This window comes from Bufo bufo, chromosome 2, assembly GCF_905171765.1.
Source record: "Bufo bufo chromosome 2, aBufBuf1.1, whole genome shotgun sequence".
Classification (NCBI taxonomy): domain Eukaryota; kingdom Metazoa; phylum Chordata; class Amphibia; order Anura; family Bufonidae; genus Bufo; species Bufo bufo.
In genome coordinates, this window is record NC_053390.1 from 667,268,209 (window position 1) to 667,296,087 (window position 27,879).

At 47.1% G+C, this 27,879-nt stretch overlaps 1 protein-coding gene across 3 annotated transcripts in view; it reads left to right on the forward strand.

The window, feature by feature from the left end:
* Positions 1 to 27,572, forward strand: part of FNIP2 (folliculin interacting protein 2) — a 74,692-nt gene extending 47,120 nt beyond the window's left edge. For all 3 annotated transcript variants that reach the window (XM_040418604.1, XM_040418602.1, XM_040418603.1), the window contains 11 exons: positions 747 to 818; positions 1,852 to 1,987; positions 8,652 to 8,853; positions 10,769 to 10,857; positions 11,307 to 11,453; positions 13,796 to 13,965; positions 17,832 to 19,050; positions 20,151 to 20,307; positions 21,541 to 21,741; positions 23,068 to 23,183; positions 26,153 to 27,572. In XM_040418604.1, the coding sequence (XP_040274538.1) occupies positions 747 to 818; positions 1,852 to 1,987; positions 8,652 to 8,853; positions 10,769 to 10,857; positions 11,307 to 11,453; positions 13,796 to 13,965; positions 17,832 to 19,050; positions 20,151 to 20,307; positions 21,541 to 21,741; positions 23,068 to 23,183; positions 26,153 to 26,231 (2,588 nt within the window). In that variant the 3' untranslated portion in view covers positions 26,232 to 27,572. The remainder of the gene's footprint in view (positions 1 to 746; positions 819 to 1,851; positions 1,988 to 8,651; positions 8,854 to 10,768; positions 10,858 to 11,306; positions 11,454 to 13,795; positions 13,966 to 17,831; positions 19,051 to 20,150; positions 20,308 to 21,540; positions 21,742 to 23,067; positions 23,184 to 26,152) is intronic.
* The last annotated feature ends 307 nt before the right edge of the window (positions 27,573 to 27,879 follow it).

Below are 27,879 nucleotides of genomic sequence, written 5' to 3' on the forward strand. Positions count from 1 at the left end.
AGCTCAAAGGCCGGAGTAGACTTGAGTTTCTGGTGCACAGAGAGGAGACTAATTTATTAGGCGGGATCTGCCTGTTCATAAATTAGGCGCAGCATACAGGGAATCAGGACTGGCGTATGGGAACGACAGTCTTGATAAATGCCCCCCATTAATGGTATGATAACATGAACCCTTGTAATTCTGAAATGATTTCCGGTTTCTGTATTTTACTGCAAACGCCCTTTTGGTAATTCTAAAACAGAGGTTTATCAGCTTAGGTTTTCTCTACTTATTGCATGTATTGGCTACTCTTCTCTTCCATCTTAAGATCTGGTAAAAGAGGCACAAAATAGTATTATTCTTGTGATAAAGTGCGGTCTACTTGGCTCTTCAAAGCATTGTGACTGGTTCATAATGTCTTATTCTGTCATCCCGATGTATATAATATCACACCTGTATGTCCGATTAATAGTACCCTGAGGGTTGAGGAGAGTATTCAGATTGGTGTTAAAGTGGTTATCGCTTTGAGATGAGTTGACCGTCCTTTCTCACAAAGTGTGTTGATCTGTCATGGACTTAAATGTAATTTTCTTTCTTAAATTGCATGAGGATTGGTGGAGGTACTAACCTTGATAACTGACCTTTACTTGCCGCTGATAGGCCTACCCTCTAATCCTCTATTTTCCATGCGCCCCTTTTCCTGCGGTGCCTGTAGTGAATGTCTCTTATGAGTCAACTTCTCATGAAATGTGTGCTCTGTTATCCAGCCCACAGCACACCGGTGGATATGCCAAGCAGGGGGCAGAATGAAGATAAGGATAGCGGCATTGCTCGATCAGGTACCCACTTTAGATAAAAATGGAGTCATTGTGCACTAAAATGCTGGTCTCTCTGGTGTTTAGAGTATCTTTTCTTTTACTAAAGGATTGTCTGCCCAGTAAAGGAAAGTACCACCGCTCCCATTCAGACACTTAACAGTTCTCTGGCAGTTGTTTCCTGGTCCCTCAAAACATGAGACTGTGACTGCTTAGCTAATAGCTGGCCAAAGTGGAGACCCACCTCAGCTACCAGTTGGCTGACTGGTCACACTTCCTGTGTCAAGAGGAACCAGATAGAAAGCCCATTAAGCATCGAAACAGAAGTGGTCAGATTATGGGTCCATTCACATGTCCGCAGTGTATTGCAGATGCAGATCCGCAATACACCCGGCCGGCCCACACCATAGAATTGCGGACAAGAATAGGACATGTTCCATTTTTTTTTTTCCAGAGCCGCGGACCAGAAGATCGGGGATGCGGATGGCACACTGTGTGCTGTCCGCTTCCATTCCTGCTCCATAGATAGTAAATGGGTCCACACCACGTTCTACGGATGTGTGAATGGACCCCATCAGTGAGATGCTACTTCTGGTGGGTGGAGCGGGGGCTGGTCATATTTTGTTATGGTCTATACCAGAAAACTGGCTCTCCAGCTGGCATCGATACCAGTTCTAGTGCACAGATGTGCCACGTCTGGGGATAGATTAAGGCTGGCATGTAAAACTCTGGTCTTAATCAGTAGACCAACTGCTGGTCAACGCCACTAGATATTTATCACAGACCCAGAGGTTTAGAGGTTTCTCTGAAGCCTCGAATACATTTATTCTCATGCCCTAGGTATATCAGGATGCTCTAGTTTACACTATACCTGTAGTTTTTCATTTTATATGTATTTGTATCCAAATAAGCAATGTTTTCTATGAGCATGTTGCCCTGTGAAGATGTAAACACCAAGGTATGATTTGTATGAGTAAGTTCCTATAGTTCGGCAAAACTTGAACGACCTGTGGACGTTTCTTCATATGTTTGGTTACATGTGTTTTGTTTTTTGCAGCATCTTTGAGCAGCCTCCTGATAACCCCTCTCCCTTCGCCAAGTACCTCATTCTCAAGTAACTGTGCTAGCAGCTATCAGCGCCGTTGGCTGAGGAGTCAAACTACCAGTTTAGAGAATGGTGTTGCGCCACGATGGTGAGGACTCTCTCCCCCCCCCCCCTTTTTTTTTCCCACTCCTTATTCCCACTCCTTATTCCTGTTTGTATATTTGTAATTTTGACTGTTAAAGGGTTAAGTATGGTACATTTTGCAGCTTCAGTAGAAACAGTTGTTTTAAAAGAATTTCTCGTGCATGGCATTTCGGGACACAGCACCATGGGTATATGCCCAGCTGCCACTAGGAGGCTGACACTAGAAACAAAAAAGTGTTGGCTCCGCCCAGGTGGGCTATACCCCTCTGCAAGAGCCGAGAGACACCAGTCTTGTTCTAGTGTCCGTAGGAGGCAGACATGACCTGTTTTCGCAGGTCATCCTGCTAATTGTTTTTTATTTTACTCTTTTTTTTTTTTCTCTTTTTATCTGCAGGTTTCTTCCTGATGCAGGGGTGGCTCCATCGTGTTCCACTTTAGTTGCCCCCCTGCGCGCGCGTACTCAGGTACCCGGCAGCCACCCAGTCCCCACCTTATCTGCTTCCGCAGTGGAATTCCGGCGGACCCACGGCTCCCGTGTTGAGTCCGCCGAGGGGGTGGTCATTGCTGCGCCTGAAAAAGTCGGAAGGTGAGTATGGCAGTATCCCGTACTCCCCCCCCCCCCCCCCCCCCTCACTCCCCAGATCTCCTCTGTGTCTCCTTGTGGCCTGACCCCTATTGAGTTGAGCTAGGGAGCACTGCATGCTCTTTTTCCTCCCCTGGCGTCATTTTTGCGCGGGGACTTCTCTTTGGGGGCACCTTTTGTTTCTAGGGCCTGGCCCTTTAAGACGGCCGTTTTTTGTCCTTTAGTTTCCTTCCCGCACTGTCGGGTTTCCTTCCTGCTCCTACCTGGCCTTCCGGGCCCCCCCCCCCCCCCCCCCGCATCGGCGCTGTGTCCCCGATTCTGCTGCTGCCTCCGGACGTCACCGTGACCGCGGACGTCTGTTTCCGGCAGTATTTTCTACTACAGGCCCCGGCTTTTCTGCCGCCTAGGCCGCAGGTCACGTGGGGCGGAGCTCCGTCTCCGCCTTCTGCCTTCCCGGGCTTTTCTCCTCTCCCTCCCCTCTGTGGGTGGTGCCCTGGGAGGCGCATTTTTTCTTGCCAATCCAGCACCAGCGCGGGCTGCTGGGGGGGCGTGTCTTCCTACAACTACCGGCTCCTGTCCTGCCTGCAGCTGTCGCCATCTTGCAGCTTCTCCTGCGATTCGGCTCTCTGGACGCGCTTCTGTGGGACACAGCACCTTGGGTCTGGTAGGCAGCCTCTGGCTGACTCTTTTTTGCTTGCAGGCTCCACCATCCGCCCTCATGTCTTCTTCTGGTCGGGCCCCCACTCCCCCTGCCGCCATTTCCACTCATTACGCCTGTTCCATGTGTAATAGAAAGTTCCCATGCGGCCAGTCTACCTCTCTCTGCGTGCAGTGCCGCCCACCCAGTCCGCCCCTGCGGCCCCCTCTTTGTCGGTCCTTCCGGAATGGGCTGCTACTCTATCCCAGGCCATAGGTAACCTTGCCAGCCTCTCCCAATCCCTAGCGCAGTCCTTGGACCGCCTGCCCGCTCAGATTGCGGCCGCCTCGGGCAGGGACCCCCCCGCTGGGGATGTCCGTTCTCGCTCCTGTACGCGGTCCCGCAAGCGACCTCATACAGTCTCGGCCGGGTCCCACTCTTCCTCAGCTACCCCGGATCACTCCCCGGTTAGGTCTGAGTCGGGCGAAATTTCTTCTTCAGCCGCTACCGCCGTTCCTGGGGACTCCTCCGCTTCTGATTCTGAATCAGAGCGGTGCTCGGCGATGTCCGCGGCCGTTCAGGACCTCATCAAAGCCGTCCGTGACGCGCTCCATGTGCAGGACGTTCCCTCTTCCTCCTCCCTGGAGTCGGTGTCCTTCCGCCGGTCTAGACGGTCCACTGTGGTTTTCCCGAATCGCGAGGATCTGGACGCGCTTCTGGCTAAGGAGTGGCGTCATCCTGATCGGCGCCTTCATCTTACGAAGGCCTCTGACATCCCCTATCCTTTTTCTGAGGAATCTGTCCATACCTGGACGGTTCCTCCTCGAGTAGATCCTCAGGTTGCTCGCCTGGCGAAGGCTACTACCCTTCCCCTGGCTGACGCGGCTTCCTTGTCGGACCCCGCTGACAAACGGGTCGACTCTTTGGCCAAGTCTGTTTTCGTTGCAGCGGGCGCCGCTATCCGCCCTGCGTTTGCCGCCTCCTGGGTGGCTAAGGCCTGCGCTATCTGGGCAAAACAGCTTGTCTGCGCCTTACCCCCAGACTCAGATCAGGGGGAACTGGCAGTGCTTGCCTCTCAAATTTACCAGGCGTCCAAATTTCTTTGCGATGCCTCTATGGAATCGGCCCGCCGATCGGGCCGTGCGGCCGCTAACTCTGTGGCCATCCGCCGCACCATCTGGCTTCGTTCTTGGGCGGCAGATTCCGCCTCCAAGAAGGCTCTAATTTCCCTTCCCTTTCTCGGTGGGAAGCTCTTTGGGAAGCGTTTGGAGGAGCTCATCTCGGAGGCCACTGGCGGTAAGAGCTCTCTTCTTCCCCAGAATCAGCCTCGCCGCCGTCGCTTCCCTGGGTCGTCCTCTCGGGCGCAGTCCTTTCGGGCCCCCCCTGCCCGATCTGACAAGAAGGCCTCCAGGCCTTCCTTTAAGGCCAAGCCCTCCTGGCATGCCAAGCCCAAACCTGCTCGCCCCCAGTCCACTAAACCTCCTTCCGCATGACTCTGTCAAGGTGGGAGGGCGCCTGCTCGCCTTTCAGAACGTCTGGCAAGCAAGTGTGGAAGACGCTTGGGTTCTGGAGGTAGTCTCCTCCGGATACAGGATCGAATTTTCCGATCTTCCGCCGGGACGGTTCTTCCTGACGTCGCCCCTCAGGTCCCCCTCCGGGGCAGAAGATTTTTTTCAGGCCATTCGTTCCCTTCGCTCTCTAGGGGTCATCGTTCCGGTTCCAGAGTCAGAACGCTTTCGGGGGTTCTATTCGAATCTGTTCACGGTTCCCAAGAAGGACGGTTCGCTCCGTCCTATCCTGGACCTGAAGGCGCTAAATCACTTTGTCCGGGTCCGTCATTTTCGTATGGAATCCCTCCGGTCGGTGATCGCCTCCTTTGGAGTCGGACGAGTTCCTGTCGTCCATCGACATTCAAGACGCCTATCTCCACGTCCCCATTGACCTCTCCCACCAAAGGTTCCTTCGCTTCGCGGTAGGTTCTCTTCATTTCCAATTCGTAGCCCTGCCCTTCGGCCTGGCCTCCGCTCCGAGGGTCTTCACCAAGGTGTTAGCGCCTCTCATGGCCCTTCTACGTGCCAGGGGGGTCGCCTTAGTACCTTACCTGGACGACCTTCTGATTCGGGCCCCGTCGTTGGAGGACAACCTGTCCAGCCTGCACATCACCCTCTCAGCTCTTGCCCAGTTCGGGTGGCTCGTCAACCACTCCAAGTCCTCCCTCGTCCCATGCCAGAGGATGCCCTTCCTGGGCATGATCTTCGACACTCTCCTCGGGCGGGTGTTTCTCCCCCCCAGAGAAGATTGCCTCCCTTCAGGCGGGGGTGACTCTTCTCCGCGGCCCGTCCTCTCTGACTATCAGGACGTGTATGCGCGTCCTGGGGAGGATGGTGGCTTCCTTCGAAGCCATTCCCAATTCCACTCCCGGGACCTTCAGTTGTTCATCCTATCCAGGTGGGACAAGTACCAGGCAGGCCTCGATCGCCAGGTTCGTCTCCCTCTCCAGCTTCGCCAGGACCTTTCCTGGTGGCTGCTTCCTCGGACGGTGTCCCTGGGCCGTTCCTTCCTTCCCCCAGTTGGCGGGTGATCACGACGGACGCCAGCCTCTCGGGTTGGGGAGCGGTCCTCGACTCTCTCACAGTCCAGGGTCTTTGGTCTGCTCAGGAGTCCTCCCTGCAGATAAATGTGCTCGAACTCAGGGCGATTTTCCTGGCACTGTCTCACTGGACCCCACGTCTTCGCGGTCTCCCTGTCTGGGTTCAAACGGACAATTCCACCGCCGTGGCTTATCTGAACCACCAAGGGGGCACCAGGAGCGTGATGGCCTTGCAGGAAGCCTCCCGTATCCTGCGCTGGGCGGAGAACCACGTTCCCGTCCTCTCCGCGGTACACATTCCCGGGGTCGACAATTGGGCGGCAGACTTCCTCAGTCGTCAGCTAGTCGACCCGGGCGAATGGTCTCTACACCCAGAGGTGTTCCTCCAACTTTTGTCACCGATGGGGAACTCCGGACGTGGATCTTTTCGCGTCACGTCTCAACCACAGGATCCCGCGCTATGTCGCGCGGTCCAGGGACCCTCAGGCTTTCGCGGTAGACGCCCTAGTTCTGCCTTGGTCTCAGTTCAACCTTCTGTACCTGTTTCCCCCCATTCCTCTCCTGCCCCGAGTGCTCAAGCGTCTCAAGGCAGCCCGGGTTCCGGCAATCCTGGTGGCCCCGGATTGGCCCCGCAGGGCGTGGTACGCAGATCTGGTGTTTTCTGCTCGCCGACGTCCCGTGGCAACTTCCCCTGCGCCACGATCTCCTTTCACAGGGCCCTCTGTCCCACCCGAATTTACCTCAGCTTCGTTTGACGGCGTGGCTGTTGAGACCGCGGTCTTGAAGTCCCGTGGCCTCTCGGATTCTGTCATTCAGACGATGCTTCACGCTCGCAAACCCCAGTCAGCCCGGATTTACTACCGGACCTGGAGAGCGTATTTTGCCTGGTGCGAGTCTGGGCGTTTCCGCCCTCTCTGTTTCTCCGTCCCTAACGTTCTGGCCTTCCTTCAGGCCGGTTTTGAGAAGGGTCTTCGCCTGGCTTCTCTCAGTGGACAGATTTCGGCCCTCTCGGTCCTTTTCCAGCGTCCCGTGGCCTTGCGGGCTCAGGTTAGGACTTTTCTACGGGGTGTCGCTCGCCGAGCCCCTCCCTTTCGTTTTCCAGTGGAGCCGTGGGACCTGAATCTCGTCCTTGACGCCCTTCAGTCTTCTCCCTTCGAGCCTTTGACAGAGATATCTCTGTTGTTTGTCTCGCTCAAGGTGGCCTTAGTGGCAGTCACCTCCATCCCCCGGGTTTCCGAACTGGCGGCGCTTTCTTGCCGTTCGCCTTTCCTGGTTTTCCATCAGGACAAGGTGGTGTTGCGTCCTGTTCCCTCTTTTCTTCCAAAGGTGGTTTCCTCGTTTCATATCAATGAAGAGATCGTCCTTCCCTCTTTCTGCCCTAATCCTTCTCACCCTAGGGAGAAATCCCTCCATTGCCTTGATGTTGTTCGGGCTCTTCGCCTGTACCTTCGCCTCACGGAACCCTTCCGTCATTCGGATTCCCTTTTCGTGGTCCCGGCGGGTCCTCGTAAGGGTTTGCCTGCCTCCAAGGCCACCATCTCTCGCTGGGTTTGGTTGGCTGTCAAGGAGGCCTATATCGCAAAGGGCCGTGCTCCCCCTTCCAGGTTGACCGCTCATTCGACTAGGGCAGTTGGGGCTTCCTGGGCGGTGCGTCATCAGGCATCTGCTTCCCAGGTCTGCCGGGCCGCCACCTGGGCGTCAGTTCACACTTTCTCTAAGTTTTACCATATTCATTCCCTGGCTTCCGCTGACGCTAGCCTGGGGCGCAAGGTTCTACAAGCAGTTGTGCTTTAGATTGGCGACATGGCGTTCTTCTTCCCTCCCTCAGGGACTGCTTTGGGACGTCCCATGGTGCTGTGTCCCCCAATGCCATGCACGAGAAAAATGGATTTTTTGTACTCACCGTAAAATCCTTTTCTCGTAGTAGGCATTGGGGGACACAGATCCCGCCCATTTTTTGAGTTTCTTCTTGTTTGTGGTCCTGGCGATTTGTGGTCGTTGGGTTTCCCCAGTTGAAGACTTGTTGGCGTTCAGTTTCTGTTTGTTCAGGTGTGGCGTTCCTACTGCTTTTGTACCGACTGGTGTCTCTCGGCTCTTGCAGAGGGGTATAGCCCACCTGGGCGGAGCCAACACTTTTTTGTTTTTAGTGGCAGCCTCCTAGTGGCAGCTGGGCATATACCCATGGTGCTGTGTCCCCCAATGCCTACTACGAGAAAAGGATTTTACGGTGAGTACAAAAAATCCATTTATTCCCATCTCAGACATTGGTGGCATATCCTAGAGATATGCTATCAATGTCAGATAGGTGTAGGTCCCACCTCTGTGACTCGGTTCTCTCTCAAGAATGGGCCCCCTCCCTCTAAATTGAAGGTAGAGCAGCTGATCATGTGCGACCACACTCGGCTTACTGTTAGAGCAGGTCTTAAAATAGCCAAGCACTGGCTCAGCTCTTTCCGGCAGTCCTATAGTGGTGAATAGAGAGGTGGCCATGGATGCGCGGTGTGCTGTATTCTGAACTCCCATACCAATGAATGGAGAGCATGCCACCTTTCCATTCACCACTATAAGATTGCCGTAAATAGCCGAGCTAGTGCTCGGCTATTTTCGGAAACACCATAAAGATGAATTGCGGGTGATTTCCCCCCCCCCCCCCCCCCCCCTCCCCATGCACAGTGGGCTCTCCTTCCCTTCGGAGGCCCTGTTCTGGAGATAGGAGCGGGTCCCAGAGGTAGGACCTACACCTGCCTGACATTGGTGGTATATCCTAGAGATGGAAATACCTCTTTAATGCTTATTATAATGCAAGGTGGCTGGGATGATCCTATCCTGTATAGTCTCTAACTAGCATATATTTACAGGACCACAGAAGAGACATTTAGTATGGCTGATGAAAGCTATACTTCCAACCCAGCAACGATTGGTCGAAAGAAGATTGCAATTGGTGTCATCTTCTCCTTGTCTGAAGAGGAGGAAGCGCAACGGAACTTCCAAGATTTCTTTTTCTCACATTTCCCTTTGTTTGAGTCTCACATGAATAAGCTGAAATCTGCAATCGAGAAGGTAACTTGACCATTTTAAAACTTGAAATGTTTAAGCTATAGGCATTTTTGTAATTTGTAATAAGACCTTAAAGGTATTCACAGGATACGCCATAAATGTTAGGCCTCTTTTTCTACAAGGAACCTGTACATTTTCACAGGCTGCATAAATGATATGTCCACCTGGGCTCCAAGGTCAGCATTGGCTTCTACTGGGCCTTAATGGCCCTGGTTTATTAGAGGCCAATTATTGTGTCAAAGCTTGAGCTTCTGGTACTCTAGGGGGCCAGTTTGACCCTGCTCTTACATAAATTTATGGAGTGAGCCATGCACATGCGAATCCACCTCCATTCATTATCCATCAAGATGTGGCAACATGCAGAACAAGGGTCAGGAGATGCCCTTTGGAGTTAGCTTTAGGAGATGGGACCTAAAGCGATCAAACATTTGTGGCATATCCCGCAAATATGCCATGCATGTCTAAGATGAGAATGGCCATCTGGTCAACCCTTGAGCTGCTACTAACTGCATATTTCAGGAGGGAGAACACTGCAAGACCATGGTGGACCACTCATTTCCGTGGATGTTGTTTAAAACTGCAGTACTGACCCTAGATGAAACTCCTACACAGCAGTGATCATTTGGGGTCTTCATGTTGATGTGACTTTGCACAAGAAACATGGCTTCTTGAATTCTCAACATGGGCAAGACATCTGACAACACAGAACTGAACCGAAATGCTCTAACAAATATTCAGTTTAGAGGAAACTGCTCTTTAGGAAGCACGAACCAGTAAAAGTATACGTTGGAACAGGATACAATCATTATGCCAAGTCGTTTAAATTAAGTTTTGTAATTCACGTAAACTCTACGAAATTTTATTTTATCTTCTTTACTCGTTGGGAAATGGATGTAGGTACAGTGGTCCCAAAACATACAGTGGCCTCACAATAAAATATTTTTAGAATACATTGATCTTTCCTGCACCATCAACATGACCATTTCTCTGGTAGAACACCCATTTTGAATGTCTAGTAGCTCCTTTCTACAGTACAGGGCGGTACTATTTGTTCTGTACTGGTCTTTACCTGTGCAACGATGAGTGGATTCTTAGAACCAGATGAAGTGGGCTTCATGTCATTTTTCTGGGATGTGTGTTTAGTCCTCAGAACCCCAGAAGAAGCCCCCTTCCTCACCATAGTAAGTGATTTTACAACTCCAAATGTCTGTTCCTGTTTATCTATCTTGGCTATCTGCTTATTTGTCTTAAATGGGTATTCTGGTTGTGAGAAGTTATCCCCTCTACACAAAATATTAGATCGGTGGGAGTCCTCCTACCGCTGAGGCCCCTCCTGAAATGAATGTAGCGGCCGGTCAGACATGTACTTTGACGCGCCATTAATTTCTGTGGGAGATCTGGGAAGTGCTGTCTCCAGAACTCCCATAGAAATTGAGCAGAAGGAGTGCTCCTTTAATTTTGGGGGCCCCAAAGGGTATGGGATCCCTGTTCTTGTGATCAGCGGAGTTCCCAGCGGTAGGACCCCCACCAATCTAATCCTTATAGTTTATGCTGTGTATCGGAGATAACGTCTCACAAGTGGAATGTCTTTATTTTCTCTTATTTAGGAATGACACTTGGGACCACTTACTAGTTTTCCATAGAGTGATGGACTCGTGTTGCCATCTTTTGAACTTCCAATGGTCTGCAGGGAAGCAATCAATATTGTAACTTGGAAGTGAAGCAGACTGTTGCCTGCTTGATGCTTGCTCTTGGCTGCCATCTGCTGTGCGTTTCTATGATGCAAACTGTAGTCTGTTCTTCTTACACTCATGCTTGTGGTACATTCTTTTCACATGTCTTCTTGAAATGGCTTCTCCAAAAGTGATACTAGTGTACTCGAACGGACCTTATTATATCATTTGCTTTCCATTTTCAGGCAATGATCTCCTGCAGGAAAATTACAGAATCGAGCCAACGGGTGCAGGTTTACCTGAGTCAGGTCATGGAGGCTCTGGGCCAGTTTAGGTAGGGAATGATTGATTCTAAATAGTTTTTACAGCAAATCCAACATCACACCTTTTTAGATGCAGTTTTATTGAATTGATTTATAGTTAAAATAATTACAAGCTACAAAATTCCTGTCTTAAGTAAAAATGCTGTCCGTTTAAGCTTATTAACATTATATATATTTTTTTACTTTTCAAATATTTCAAAGATCTCTGCTTACTGACAGTGAATGGGAACAGTGTTCTCTCTCTTGTAAGGAACCCTGAACTTAGACATAATCATGGCTTTTAACCACTGGATATAAGCTAGGATGTTGTCATTCACTGACGGCAAGCAAGGTATTGTAACAGTTATCATAACTAAAAATATGAAACACTTGCAGAACTCATTTCATTTCCTTATCTTTTATGTAATATCACTGATATCATATTCTGTTGTGGATATAGGCAATGTTTCATATGTTACAGGGAGACCATCTGGAGCTTGTACTGCGCGCCTCGCATCGCTGAGCCAGTGTGGCTTACCATGATGTCCAGCACTGCAGAGAAGAGTCAGCTCTGCCAGCATTTCCTGAAAGAGTTCACCGATCTCATTGAGCAGCTTAACAAGAACCAGTAAGTAAAGTCTATTTGCATCAGTTTTAATCCAAATCCCCAGTGTCTAACCTTACAAGATCCTTTCTGATGTGACAAATACCACTTACTAATCTAGCCTTTGTGGAAATTCTGTGCCTTTTTATGTCACATGAGGTATGCCCTCTGGTTGCGTAGTCTTCTTTTTTTTTTTTTTTTTGTGCTGTCCACGAGATCCTGTCCATAAAAATGGCCGCCATGACCAGGCACCTATACTAAACTTCCAACAGTTTAAGTACAGATGGCGGATACAGTGTATTTAAATAAAGGAGACATTTACTTTGTGAAGTAATAACCCTTAGCCAATACTGTAGCCAATAAAAGTAATAACCGCAGCCAATACATTCTAATACTGTACGGAGCACTTGCTCCATACAGTATTCTAACAAAGTTTTATGCAAATCGACTTCGGATGTTTCATCGGAAGTCGATTCGCTGAATCCTATGTGACCATTGAACATGACGTCACTGGCTTAGGGTAAGCTGTCAGAAGGCTGTGGCGCTCACAGGTGCCTTCTCAAACACCTGATCGGCGGGAGGCCCAGGTGTCGAACCCCCACCGATCAGATACTGATATGTCAGAAAATCCCTCTATGGCTAATACTTCTCACTCGCTCTTTTTTTTTATTATTATTATTATTATTATTATTATTATTATTATTATTATATTTTTTTTTTTTTTTTTTTTTTTTTACTTACACTGCTCAAAAAAATAAAGGGAACACTTAAACAACACAATGTAACTCCAAGTCAATCACACTTCTGTGAAATCAAACTGTCCACTTAGGAAGCAACACTGAGTGACAATCAATTTCACATGCTGTTGTGCAAATGGGATAGACAACAGGTGGAAATTATAGGCAATTAGCAAGACACCCCCAATAAAGGAGTGGTTCTGCAGGTGGTAACCACATCCCACTTCTCAGTTCCTATGCTTCCTGGCTGATGTTTTGGTCACTTTTGAATGCTGGCGGTGCTTTCACTCTAGTGGTAGCATGAGACGGAGTCTACAACCCACACAAGTGGCTCAGGTAGTGCAGCTTATCCAAGATGGCACATCAATGCGAGCTGTGGCAAGAAGGTTTGCTGTGTCTGTCAGCGTAGTGTCCAGAGCATGGAGGCGCTACCAGGAGACAGGCCAGTACATCAGGAGACATGGAGGAGGCCGTAGGAGGGCAACAACCCAACAGCAGGACCGCTACCTCCGCCTTTGTGCAAGGTGGAACAGGAGGAGCACTGCAAAATGACCTCCAGCAGGCCACAAATGTGCATGTGTCTGCTCAAACGGTCAGAAACAGACTCCATGCGGGTGATATGAGGGCCCGACGTCCACAGGTGGGGGTTGTGCTTACAGCCCAACACCGTGCAGGACGTTTGGCATTTGCCAGAGAACACCAAGATTGGCAAATTCGCCACTGGCGCCCTGTGCTCTTCACAGATGAAAGCAGGTTCACACTGAGCACATGTGACAGACGTGACAGAGTCTTGAGACGCCGTGGAGAACGTTCTGCTGCCTGCAACATCCTCCAGCATGACCGGTTTGGCATTAGGTCAGTAATGGTGTGGGGTGGCATTTCTTTGGAGGGCCGCACAGCCCTCCATGTGCTCGCCAGAGGTAGCCTGACTGCCATTAGGTACTGAGATGAGATCCTCAGACCCCTTGTGAGACCTTATGCTGGTGCGGTTGGCCCTGGGTTCCTCCTAATGCAAGACAATGCTAGACCTCATGTGGTTGGAGTGTGTCAGCAGTTCCTGCAAGACGAAGGCATTGATGCTATGGACTGGCCCGCCCGTTCCCCAGACCTGAATCCAATTGAGCACATCTGGGACATCACGTCTCGCTCTATCCACCAACATCACGTTGCACCACAGACTGTCCAGGAGTTGGCAGATGCTTTAGTCCAGGTCTGGGAGGAGATCCCTCAGGAGACCGTCCGCCACCTCATCAGGAGCATGCACAGGCGTTGTAGGGAGGTCATACAGGCACGTGGAGGCCACACACACTGCTGAGCCTCATTTTGACTTGTTTTAAGGACATTACATCAAAGTTGGATCAGCCTGTAGTGTGTTTTTCCACTTTTTAATTTTGAGTGTGACTCCAAACCCAGACCTCCCATAGGTTTAAAAATTTGATTTCCATTTTTTTATTTTTGGGTGATTTTGTTGTCAGCACATTCAACTATGTAAAGAACAAAGTATTTCATAAGAATATTTAATTAACTCAGATCTAGGATGTGTTATTTTTGTGTTCCCTTTATTTTTTTGAGCAGTGTATATTCATTTAGCATTTTCCTAAATTTCTGCACTTTGCATGTGTTTTGCAGGTTCTTTGCAGCATTAATCACTGCTGTTCTGACTTACCATCTGGCTTGGGTTCCAACAGTGATGCCAAATGACCATCCTCCAATAAGGTCTTTTTGTGAAAAGCACACTTCTCAGTCAGTCAGTCTGCTGGCCAAATCTCACCCATATAACCCCCTGTGGGCTCAGCTTGGTGAGTATTTGTCATGCCTTCATTATAATGTCTGTTGGACCCCCAGCGATCACACGGCTATATATTCTAAATGCTGGTCGTGGGGTAACCCCTTGGAAGACACTAGTTTCCCTTCTGCTCAGTACATAATAAGCATTCTCTCTCCATATTGGTGAATCATTTTGCTCTCTTGAGTAGTTTATGGACTTATTCGTTTTAATTGATTAACCTATTATCTGTTCTCTTGTGCTGTCAGCTCTTTACTCAACGTAGCAAACAGGAGTCTAGTAAGTTCCCATGGATCTCTGGATAGATTTTATGCCATCTTCTACTTTTCATGACAGTGGAATTGTGTAGGCTTTGGGCTAGGTTACAAATGCTGATCCTGTATATCCTTTAGGCCTTGTGCACATATTAGGTCATACATTTGTGTATGAGATAGACACTGAAGGGCCACTTTATTAGTAGCGTGTTGAAACCCTACTTTGGTGTTCAGAGCTTCAGGAATTCATCATGGTATAGACCCATGAGGACAGGATAGCTTCTTGCAGTTGCCATAGATTAGATGTACTGACATGCACAATCCATTCTATTTGTGCTAGAGATGCTCTATAGGATTGAGATCTAAGAACTGTGAATTATAGGGAACCATGGAAACTTCTCTTCATGTCCTGGAACCAATCCATGACTATTCGGCCATTTTGGCTTGGTGCATTGTCCTGTTGAAGGTGTCCGTCTGCTGTAGAGTATACATCTGTCATGTAGGGATGAATTTAGTCGGGCACAATGTTTAGGTAAGCCCTACTGTCCAAACATCCATCCACAGGTATCTGAGGACCCAGGGTTTGGGAAGAAAACCTTCCCCACGTTGTTAGTCCACCTCCACCAATTCAGCCAAAATCTCACCCTCCAATAAGCAACCGAAATCTGAACTCCTCTGAACAGGTGATGTTCTTTCACTGCTTGGTCTTAAAAGTTTGCGCTCTTTTCCCACTGGAATCTTGCCTTTCTGGTTCCCTTAGATGGCAATGGCACTCAAACTGATCGTCTGCTGTTTATAGCCCATCTGCACTGAGGAACCAGGAGTTTTGCATTGTGGCACTTTAGTTGGGGCACCACAATGATTCTTGGCATTCTACTCTGACCCCTCAAGCTGATGAGTTGTTTATGTCCATGGGATCCCCTTTTCCCCTTTCACACAGCTGCGTGAGAACAACCCCCCCCCCCCCCCAGGTTTGGCTGAACCCCCAATGCTACGTGCCTAATTTTCATACAGGGGAGCCCCGTTCTTGTAGAAGTAGGTATATCTACTTAGTGTGTACATGTATATCAAGAGATTAAGCATTATGTATCCCCTTTTTAATATACATTTTAACATTTAAAAAATGTGACCCCCCCCCCCCCCCAGCCAAAGACTTGCAGATAACTGAATGCACCCATGTGAGGCTGCTGTAAATCTGACAGTAGGGGATAAACGTCTTATCTATTTAAGTCTCTAGAACATCCTTCAGGTCACCAGCTGATAGAGTAGGGTCACTGATCTTTACGTAGTGTTTTGGAATACTGGTGCTGTCAGGGGCCATACTGCTTTTAAATTTATTTTGTATATTTTATCATAATCTGTATTGAAGAGATTCTCCAGTAATTAATAAAATAATATTACTGAAAATGCCTAAATATTACTCATCACCATCATCACATTGCCAAATAGCTTTCATTATTTATAATGGCTGGTTTTCTCTAGGGGGGGGGGGGGGGGGGGAGCATCCAGGAAAATAAAATGACCACCGCCCTATTAGCACACACAGAACCCATCCTAATAACAAAGCTGGATGGTGACTTCAAAGTAGTGAGCTTAAGAACTGTCTCGGCTCTCCTCACTGCTCTTGCAGTCATGAATTACCATCCTTCATAGAGCCGTTTCGTGTAGTAACGGAGCAAAGCAGAAGTACAGAGAGGAGGGCAGGTGTTGCGTGTGGTTAATAAGCACATATAGTCTGTTATATTACCATATCCACACAGCAATCTGTCTTGTAGGTCTTCCCTGTACAGATTCTTTGAGAATCTGCCGAAGACTGGAAAATTGCTGTTTGCAGATGTTCTCCATCCAATCTGGCTGAGCTTGAACTATTTTGCAAAAATGTCAGCCTTTTAGGCTACTTTCCCACTAGCGTTCGGGTGTCCGCTTGTGAGCTCCGTTTGAAGGGTCTCACAAGCGGCCCCGAACGCATCAGTCTAGCTACCAATGCATTCTGAGTGGATGCGGATCCGCTCAGAATGCATCAGTCTGGCAGCGTTCAGCCTCCGCTCAGCAGGCGAACACCCGAACGCTGCAAACAGCGTTCGGGTGTCCGCCTGGCCGTGCGGAGGCAAACGGATCCGTCCAGACTTACAATGTAAGTCAATGGGGACGGATCCGTTTGAAGTTGACACAATATGGCTCAATTTTCAAACTGATCCGTCCCCCATTGACTTTCAATGTAAAGTCTGAACGGATCCGTCTGAACAACTTTCACACTTAGAATTTTTTTCTAAACTATGATGCAGACGGATCCGTTCTGAACGGATCCAAACGTCTGCATTATAGGAGAGGATCCGTCTGTGCAGACAACAGACGGATCCGCTCTGAACGGTAGTGTGAAAGTAGCCTTAGATGAGCAAAGCTGGTAGAGACCTATATCTCAATTGCAGCAAACGGTGGTCCTACAAAGTATTAACTAAGGGGGGGTGAATACAAATGCACGCCACACTTTCCAGATATTTATGACATTTTTTAAAAACCATGAATTATTTTCTTTTCACTTCACACATACTTGCTAAAGCTACTTTCACACTAGCGGCAGGACGGATCCGACAGGCTGTTCACCCTGTCGGATCCATCCTGCTGCTATTTCACCGTGCCGCCGGACTGCCGCTCCGTCCCCATTGACTATAATGGGGACTGGGGCAGAGCTCCGGTGCAGAACGGCGAAAGGCCGCCGGACTAAAGTACGACATGCAGTACTTTTAGTCCGGCGGCCTTTCACCGTGCTGCGCCGGAGCTCTGCCCCCGTCCCCATTATAGTCAATAGGGACGGAGCGGCGGCACGGCGAAATAGCAGCAGGACGGATCAAAGAGGGTGAACAGCCTGTCTGATCCGTCCTGCCGCTAGTGTGAAAGTAGCCTAAGGCTACTTTCACACTGGCGTTTCTGGGTCCGCTTGTGAGATCCGTTTTGGGCCGCTTGTGAAAGCCCTGAAACGGATCAGTTCAGCCCCAATGCATTCTGAATGGATACGGATACGTTCATAATGCATCAATTTGGCTGTGTTTGGTCTCCGTTGCGTTTTTTTTTAGAAGGTCACTAAAACGCAGCTTGCAGCGTTTTGGTGACCGTCTGACGACGCAGAGCCAAACGGATCCGTCCTGACTTACAATGTAAGTCAATGGGGACGGATCTGTTTTTCACTGACACAATATGGTGCAATTGAAAGCTGATCCGTCCCCCATTGACTTTCGATGTAAGTCAAGACGGATCAGTTTTGACTTAGACCTTTTTTTTTTTTTATGAATAATGCAAACGGATCCGTTATGAACGGATACAAGCGTTTGCATTATCTGTGCGGATCCGTCTGTGCAGATACAAGACGGATCCGCACCAAACGCGAGTGTGAAAGTAGCCTTATTTGTATTGGTCTGTCACATAAAATCTCAATAAAGTACATTTAAGTTTGTGGGTGTAACATGAAAAAATGTGGAAAAGTACAAGGGTTATGAATACATTTTCAAAGCACTGTATGTCAGTGTTGTGGATTCCAGAGCCTAACATCTGTGCTAGGATAGTGTAAAGGTCTGTTGCTTTCCAATTAAGATTCTTATGAACCCTTTTCCTTTTCTCACTCCTATAGGTGATCTCTATGGAGCTATAGGGTCTCCTGTCAGAATGACTCGAACTGTTGTTGTAGGAAAACGTAAAGACTTGGTCCAGCGCATTTTGTATGTCCTTACCTATTTCATCCGTTGCTCTGAACTTCAGGAGAACCATCTGGTTCACAGCAGAGTCTTGAAGAAAGGGGAGCAGATTGTACAGGGCAGTAATGTGACAACTTCACTTGAGAAGGGGGAGGTAGAAGACTCGGAATATGTGGTCATAACACTGAACAATGAGTCTGCCCTGTTGTCTCCTTCTCTGCCCTCTAGATCACCTCAAAATGGCAGTGGACTTGAGCCTTCTGAAATTTCAGTGACCGCAGAAAATAAAAGTGGTGGCTGCTTTCAGTTGACCCAGAGAACTGTTGCACCTCCTACTAGCAATGGAGCTATTTTACGTAATGAAGGTTCTTGTAAAGAAACTGTAACATTGGTGAAAGAAGCCAAAGTAGAGTCTTTGGTTTCAGTCACGAGAACACCAGCTTACAAAGCTGAAGACATGTTTACCTCGGATTCTCTTACATCCCATGTTAAAGGCCACCACTCTGCTGGCAAATATGACAAAAAAGCTAGCTCTCCAGTGCAACTGTCCGAATGGGCAAAGGAAGTACTTCGTTCAGACCTTAAAGAGGATAATTCTCCTCCTCCTCCAGGGAAAGTAACCTTCAGAATGGGCTGGTCCCCATCTTCTGACTCCGACCTGGAGACCTCCAGGAATGAAGTAGAGAACAACGTAAAGCCTGAACAGTCAAGCGAGTCCAAAAGTGACTTCCGTGCTGCTCACCGAAGGAGGAAAATGCTTTCACGGATCCCCTCTTGTGAGGGAGGTTCCAGTTTATTTGACGAGTATTTTGTGGAGGGTAACAACATTGAAACTAATACAGCAGAATCTCTTTCCTGTAATTCTCTATTATCAGAAAAATGTTTTGTGTCTAGTGTAGTAGCATATAATCACAGGGAGGAAAGAACTTGTGAGAATGACCTGACAGTCCACCCTCCTCAGATGGCCTCTCGAAGTATCCCCTGTGGGGATCCACTCAAAACGAGAGGAGGCAGGCTGGAGGGAAACCTTCCAAGGAACAAGAGTTATGACAGTGCCCTGGGCCACAGTGACGAGGAGCTGAACACAGATCGCACCCATTCAGAAGACTGGGACCACAACAATGACTATGCAGAAGTAGAGCTTCCAATTCCCAGGTAGGACATAGATTAAGTAAAGAGAGATTCCTCTTAGAGAGTACTTGCAGTGATGCTGTATATAATATGATAAATCAGCATTTCTCATGATGCTTTCCTCCCCCACACAATGTATAAGCTCCAGGCACAACTGATACTCTGCTAACCCTAGTACAAAGTCGGAGATCCTTAAATTGTGTTTGAGTCATGCTGCAGCCCTGCAGTATTCCTTTAAAGGCTATGTTCACCTTCAGGGGAATTTCTTTATGAACAAGAATTTTTACAAATTTTGGGCTAAAAATATTTTTTTCAATTGGTCTTTATTAAAAATGTTAAGCCATTTCTGAGATACAAGGATTAAAAAACAGTCTGTAACCTGAGGCTTTGTTTTCTATGAATGCCATGAGGCTCATGTTTAGCTCTTATCTCTGATCTCCTAACCTCATAAACACAATTATAATTCATTTCTGTCAAACTGATAAGAATATGGCTTAAACGTTTGCGGTCAGGAAATCAGATATAAGAGCTCCACATGAGCCATCAGATGACAAGATTCATAGAAAACAGTCACTGCTTGCAAACAAACAGATTTGTCTAACCCTTTTATCTCAGGAACTGCTGAACGTTTTTAATAAAGACCAATTGAAAAAATGATTTCTACCCCCGAATAAGTAAAATGCTATCCTAAAAAGGTGTACAAGGTCGTTAAATAAAATTGACTGCAGGTCACTTTGTCCAGTTGGTGTTGGATCCAATCCCATGTATAGGTGTATAAAGCTCCTACTGAGCTGAACTAGCATTCCTCGCCCTGGAGCCATGGCTTCTGTAATTGCAGGAGCAGTTCTGGATTTATTGCCTTTATGGTGCCTGGTGGACAACATCTAAATATATATAAATGGGAACTTGGTGAAACCATTTTTATGTTTTTCATATATTAAATAGTAGTGCAGCAGACTGCATTATGCTGGCTCTTGAAACCTGGCTGAACTTGAGGCCATCCTTCAGTTTAGGTGTAACCTTCTGAAAATCACTTACTGTAAAACGGATCATGTCTTCTGTCATAGTTCATACTGTGTTGGGGAGGTTGTAGATTTTATTTAACCCTTTTTTTCCTCTTCTAGATCTGAATTCATCAGCAGCCCAAGTGTTAAAAACTTTGGGAGGTCTCTGTTTGGTGGTTACTGCTCCACATATATGCCTGATATGGTGCTTCACGGGATTGCAAGTACTGAGAAGCTGAAGCCATGCTTGACGGCCAGCCTCGCTCACTCAACCCACGTATGTTGGTGCATACGGTCAGGTGACATTGCCCCCAAAATAAGGCTCTGTTCACACTTGCATTGCATAGAATGAACAGAAGCCACAATGTTTGTGTCAATGTGGGCTAAAACATAAGTTTGTTTGAGTGGAATAGTTTCTGTTCCAAATAATTGTGCAGGGACATAATAAAGAGCAAATGCTGTGTCATCTGCCGCGTTAAAGAGAGCCAAGCCCCGTTCCGGACAGCAGAGGCACGGAGCAGTAACATGATTGATAACGCTCCGTGCCTCTCTGTGATCTTTTTACTACAAAATCACAGTGACCACTTTATCTCACTGTGATTTTGTAGTAAAAAGATCACAGAGGCACGGAGCGTTATCAGTCATGTTACTGCTCCGTGTCTCTGCTGTCCGGGGCTTGGCTGTCATTTACGCTGTGGATGACACGCACTGCATCCGCTCGTGTGAAAACAGCCCTTGGAGAGCGCGAGAGAGTGATTGATTATTTTGTGTCAGTTTTTTTTTGCGGATATAATGCAGATCCATTTCAATGGGTCCACAAAAAATGCGGACAGCACACGTGTACTATCCACATCTGTATGTGCATTCCGTAGCCCTGCAAAAAAATAGAACATGTCCTATTGTCCATTTTGCGGACGATAGGCATTGTTACAATGGATCCGCAAAAAAAAACAAAAAACGGATGCCATAGGGAACGTCATCCGTTTATTTTTTTTTCGGCCCGCAAATGTGAATGTTGCCTTAGAGAGAGAAAGTGTGTGTGTGTGTGATAGATATAGACAGTTTATTAAAGTGGTTGTCAAGCAGAATAAAACATTTACATATAAAACATATGGGACAGTATGGGTTAAAAAAATTTAATAAATAAGCATTTCTCACTTTACCGATCCCCACAGCTGCCATTCCCGCTGGTCTCCACTTTATTTCATTCCATCTCGACATGCAGAAAATGCACGCACGCTGAATGGGCATCTCCTGTGTGTCAAGATGGAACCAGGAGGTGGAAATCGCCAAGGAGCTGGTAAACGGTGGTCACTGCACTTGTGACGGATCAGTAAGTTATGCTCATCGAATTTTTTTTTATATTTTTTTTTTATCCATTCTGCCTCTTTTCTAAAAATGCCTGTAATATAACTATTAGCATACCAAAAAAAGCTTGTGAATAGATCTTCTGCACATGTATAAAATAAGCGTTAAGCCGAGGAGTTAAAACCGTTGTCTTTGCTTCCAGCACCCTGTCCTGGATGAGCCCCTTGCAGAAGCCGTGTGCATAGTGGCAGACACGGATAAATGCAGTGTGCAGGTTGTCAGCAGCCAGAAGACCACCACGGACAGCATGAAGCTTGGTACAGAAGTCTTGGTGTCCAGTCAAGTGTGCAGTTTGCTTCAATCCGTTTTACAGCTCCACAAGCTGAGAACCCCCCCTGTGTTTGTAAGTACTCCGCTGGTCAGAAAGAGTTGCCACTATCAGACCTTATGCACTTTGGGGTCTTTTGTTGCAGACTTAGTAATTGATCTCCATTTTTATTGATTTAAGATGGGCACTGTTGAATCTCAAAGTGACTTGTACTTATGTACCAATAGATCTGTAGCTAACTCGATTAAATTGGGTATACACAAGGCACTCTTTTGCTGGAGTGCTTCTTTAATTTCCTGTTCTTCCTTTGCCTCATAAAGATAGTGATTTAGGAATCTGCCAAATACAAGAAAGTTGCCGATAAAGCGGATCTGTAAACTGTGGCCTAAAGTGACTCCAGGGCATAGCTCCATTTTATAATGCGCTTTCATTAGAAAGCGTGGGCACCGTCTCATCATGGCACTCCCCATGTCGGGCTGTGTGTAGTATGAGATTTGGCAGATCAATTATTTAGGAGGGAAACCTCTTTTGAGCTTTTTTGAAGCAGTATGAATGATGCTAGTCTTAAAGAGAACCAGTCCCCATTAAATTCAGTCCTATCTGCAGGCAATATATTTAAATCTCTGCTCGTTCTGTGTTTTAGGAGCCAGGTGGGTGGAGTTATCAGTGATCCGTCTGCTCTTCAATGTGCATGCTCAGATATGTCCGTCACTGATGAGACCACAAGTTATATTAAATCCCCACAGGGGCGGACTGGCCATAGACCCTACAGGGAAATATCCTCCTCTGTTGCTGGCCGGGTACATAAAGAGCTCTCAGTGGTAATTAATGCAGATACTCATGTACCCGGCCAGTGAAAACACATGTCCTCCTAAATTTAACTACTGTGGCCCAAATCTTGCCTCCTAATCTCCCTGCTCCATATCTTAATCGGAGACAACTGGAGGAGGAGGGCTGAAAATGGCAGCTATAGTTGACCACCAATGAGGACAGCTTTTGGGGCAGTGTACCTGGTTCTGCTGGGACGGTATTTTGCACTATGCAATTGCTGACCATGCCTACTTGTGTTGCCCCACCTTATGTCAATTTGGACCCCCTACAAAATGGGGCCACTTTTACTTCCCACCCACCTCCTAGGGCCACTGTAGGCTCCAGTCTGCCCCCGAATCCCCACAAAACTATATATAAATCTGCTCAGACATGGGGTCCAACATGACAGGTTCCCTTTAACATTAGCTTTGTCTACATGTTTAGCTGCCATTTACCGTATATTCTGATTTCTTGTATGTGGTGTAGATTATTGTACATATTGTTTCAGAAGTCATTAAATCATTTAATTTAGCTTTTATTTAGTGATAGACCTAAACCAAATTTTAAATTTTTTTTTCCCACCCCATTAAGTGTGTGATGCATCTAGAGGACAAACTACAAGAGCTGTACTTGAAAAGTAAAATGCTTTCGGAGTACCTGAGGGGACACACCCGAGTCCATGTGAAAGAGCTTGGAATCGTGTTGGGGTGAGTGCTTCCAATAAAGTGGTCTAAGCTAATGAACCCATGATCACAGGCCATCTCTGGAATATCTACCGTCATTATGTCATTGGTACAACAGTCTTTATAGGAGGAATTAAAATAAATGTAAAGGTCTTTTTAGAACATTGGTCACCAGTGTCTAGAGCTGTTATAAAACCACCACTCCCAACATGCAGTCAGGCAGACTCAAGAACATTGCTTTTGGAGGTCACTCAAGACATATTCGTGTAAAATGTAAAGCACAAAGATAGCCACTTGAGGGAAAAAATAGATAAAATACAAAATGAATAAAAGGGCTAATAGCTAGCAATATAACTGATGGGTACATAAGCGACCCACACAATCTCATAACTACCCTTCCCATATATTCTTCAGTAATTGCTCTTTGATCAGTCCAGCAGTCTGAGCAGTTACTAGTACAAGTAACTGATGAATATGGACACTGTACATATGAGAACTGTCTGGATTTTTTTATGTAACCATCAGATATACTGTAGCTAGGGCTATTATCTATTTTAATGTGTTATTTGTATTCAATTTAGTATCTTTTATTTTTCTCAAGGTTGTCTCATGTTTTATGCTAATATATGTCTTGAATGACCTCATAGATGGATGGTAGCATTTTTTACCAAACTCATTTAGTTAAAACACTTAGGGGGAGATTTATCAAAACTGGTGTAAAGGAAATCTGGCTTAGCCGCCCATAACAACCAGTCAGATTCCACCTTTCATTTTTCACAGCTCCTTTGAAAAATGAAAGGTGGAATCTGATTGGATTAGAATTGAAGTGAATGGGGCTGCGCATGATACGAAGCACAGCCGCTATATAATGTACGACACTGTGCTTGGTAAGCTGCGAGAAGGCCGCGGTGCTCACAGGAGCGCAGCTGCCTTCCCAAAACAGCTGATCAGCAGGGGTACTGGGTGTCGGACCCCCACGGATCAAATACTGATAACCTCTCCTGAGGATAGGTAATCGGTAACAAAATCTCGGAAAACCCATTTAAACAGCCCGTAGAAGAGGCCCCAGTGATCAGGTAAAAGTATTCGCCTCTTCAGTCAGGCCCAGGGTGGTACATTGTCTAGTGGCTGTGCCTGGTACTGCAGCTCTGTTTCATTCACTTGAAAGGGACTGACCTGCAGAAGGACATGTGACTGATGAATGTGACGTCACAAGATGAAGAGGCTGCAGTGCTCTTCCTAAGTCCTGGAAAACCTCTTTAAGGGTACTTTTACACTAGCGTTTTTCTTTTCCGGCACTGAGTTCCGTCAAAAGGGCTTAGGCCTCTTTCACACTTGCGTTGTCCGGATCCGGCGTGTACTCCACTTGCCGGAATTACACGCCGGATCCGGAAAAACGCAAGTGTACTGAAAGCATTTGAAGACTGATCCGTCTTCAAAATGCTTTCAGTGTTACTATGGCACCCAGGACGCTATTAAAGTCCTGGTTGCCATAGTAGGAGCGGGGGAGCAGTATACTTACAGTCCGTGCGGCTCCAGAATGACGTCAGAGCGCCCCATGCGCATGGATGACGTGTCCATGCGATCACGTGATCCATGCGCTTGGGGCGCCCTGACGTCACTCTGGAGCGCCCCGGGAGCCGCACGGACGGCAAGTATGCTGCTCCCCGCTACACTTTACCATGGCTGCCAGGACTTAAGCGTCCTTGCAGCCATGGTAACCATTCAGAAAAAGCTAAACGTCGGGTCCGGCAATGCGCCGAAACGACGTTTAGCTTAAGGCCGGATCCGGATCAATGCCTTTCAATGGGCATTAATTCCGGATCCGGCATTGCGGCAAGTCTTCAGGATTTTTGGTCGGAGCAAAAAGCGCAGCATTCTGCTGTATTTTCTCCGGCCAAAAAACGTTCCGTTTCGGAACTGAAGACATCCTGATGCATCCTGAACGGATTTCTCTCCATTCAGAATGCATTAGGATAAAACTGATCAGGATTCTTCCGGCATAGAGCCCCGACGACGGAACTCTATGCCGGAAGAAAAGAACGCAGGTGTGAAAGAGCCCTTAATGCCGTAAAAGAACTGATCAGGTATATATATGCATTCTGAATGGAGAGTAATCCGTTCAGGATGTCTTCAGTTCAGTCTTTTTGACTGATCAGGCAAAAGATAAATCCGCAGCATGCTATGGTTTTATCTCTGGCGGAAAAAAACTGAAGACTTGCCTGAATGCCAGATCCGACATTTTTTTTCCATAGGAATGTATTGGTGCAGGATCCGGCATTCAAAATACCGGAATCCGGATCAGTTTTGCCGGATGACACCGGAAAGACGGATCCGTTATTTCAATGCTTTTTCCTGACTGATCAGGCATTTTTAAGACTGATCAGGATCCTGATCAGTCTTACAAATGCCATCAGTTGGCATACGTTTTGCAGGCGATGGAACTGCTTGCCGGATCACTCTGCCGCAAGTGTGAAAGTAGCCTAAGCTGGCCATACACCTTAAGCCACTGTTCACTTCACCAGAATCAACTCCCAATGTATATGCTGATAGGCGTCCATAAGCCTGCTCTGGGGGTGTGCACCGCCATCCCTTGTATTTCACTGTATGAAAATCTTTTCAATACAGATGAGCACTCCTAAAAGTATACAGTACATGTCTGGCAGCCGATTGGCGTACAGTTGAATATATTGGGCTATGGGTTCTGAGTTTACATCAGAAAGTTTTTCATTGCTTTTTTTTATCCACCAAATGTGTGCCATGATGTGAACACAGACTATCGGGTCAGCAACCTTCGGCACTCTAGCTCCTGTGAAACTGCAACTCTCAGAATACATGCTTGCGTGACTGTTCTTGTAACTCCCATAGACCTGAATGGAGCATGCTGGGAGTTGTAGTCGCTGAACAGCTGGAGGTTGCTGATTCGTGTGTGTATGCTGTGTAATGTGGATATTCTTGTAACTGGTGTCCTCTGCATTCTGTTTCCCATTCAGGATTGAATCCAATGACTTGCCTTTGTTGGCGGCCGTGGCAAGTACCCATTCTCCTCATGTTGCCCAAATCCTTTTATAAGCTGCATCATACATTCGGTCATTCCATAAGCTACGGAGGAGAAACTACCATTCTGGAAAAGGGGAGACCTGACGCCTCTGTTCTTCTGAACTGTATCCCCTGCATCCTAATGGGGGCACTTTTTAAAGTTTACATGACGTGAAGGCATTCTGCCATCCCCAGTGGCCTTTTTGTCTCTTCACAGTAAAGCATTTTGGGAAAACTTTGAAATACTTAAACTCTTCAGTGCTGATGTCTGGACAGTCACTTCTTTTTTTGGAAATCTTTCCACCAACGTCGTGTAGACTTACTGCACTGTGTCTAGAACAGGAAGATGTGGAGAATTCGGCATGTAATTATATTGTATGGCCTTTATGGGATATGAGCTGGTGCCTATATACACATTGACCAATGATTAGAATAGTCTTACAAGCACAACACCACAAACGATCCCCTCTGCGTATTCTCCTGCATTTTACCACTATCCCACAACTACAAGTCCCAGCATGCTCTGCTGGATATATTCCAAGAAAACGTGGAACTGGCTGACCAGTTAGAGGGACATTCCTGGTTGTTGTTCTTGATAAATGGTACCCATGGCCCATATGGTCCCATAAGCAACAAATCCATGTTGAGATTTGAATTCTAAACTGCACTGGAATTTATTTTATTTTTTTTTGGTTTACTGCACTTGGAGGGGAGGGTGTCGAGGAATAATAGTTATTTAAGGGCATCTCGAAGGGTCCTTTTACTTGAGCAGATTTCTAAAAATTCACCACCCTTTCAAAGGAATATTCTCATCTTATAAAGTTATGGTGTATGGCTATGCTATTACTTTATGATCATTGGGGGTCTGATCTCTGGGACCTCTATGTAGCCCTGTGTCTGTTAGGTTTTCCTCTCATGATGACTCTCCTGGCCACTCATCTTTGACGTGTACTGCAGCACAGCCCCATTCTAGCCTGTTTTTGGTCTGAGCCCCACCAATTTTGAGAATAAAGGGGCCAAAGGGCTGCATCCCCTTTTTAGGATTTCTCTGCGGAGACTACCCAGCTGTACAGAACTGCAGCTTGAATGGGGCTGTGCTGCAAATCTCTGTACAGCTGGGTGGTCTCCGCAGAGAAATCCTAGAAGGGAATGCAGCGCTGTGGCCCCTTTATTCTATAAATTGGTGGGGCTCAGACCCACCGATCATAGCGTGATGGCATATCCTAGCCATTTGCCCTCACTTTACCCCATTAGCACATGACTGGTGCTGATAATAGAAGCCATTCAAGGGGAGTAACGTACATATTAGTGCTGATGTGGATTTAACTAAAGCCACGTTCAGCAGTGACCAATCGGAAATTTATGGCAGGAATTAAAAAAGCATTATGGCCTGTTGTAAATGTCTTCCATTATAGGCCGCGCTCCTCTGTGTATGCTGTAATTATTTGCATGGTACTAGTAGTCTTAAGGAACTTTTCAAATGAAACCTACATACTTGACTCGCATGCAAACCCTCTACTATGGTTGTATTTGAGGCTTAAATTCCCTTCAATGGACTTTTGTGGTAAATATTGGACTAGATCTTGGAAGGACAAAGGAAAAGGTTTTTCTTCTCCTATATTGCCCTGCAGATGAGCCCTTTGGGTATGTCCATCCTACAGTCTGGAAATGTGTCCTACAT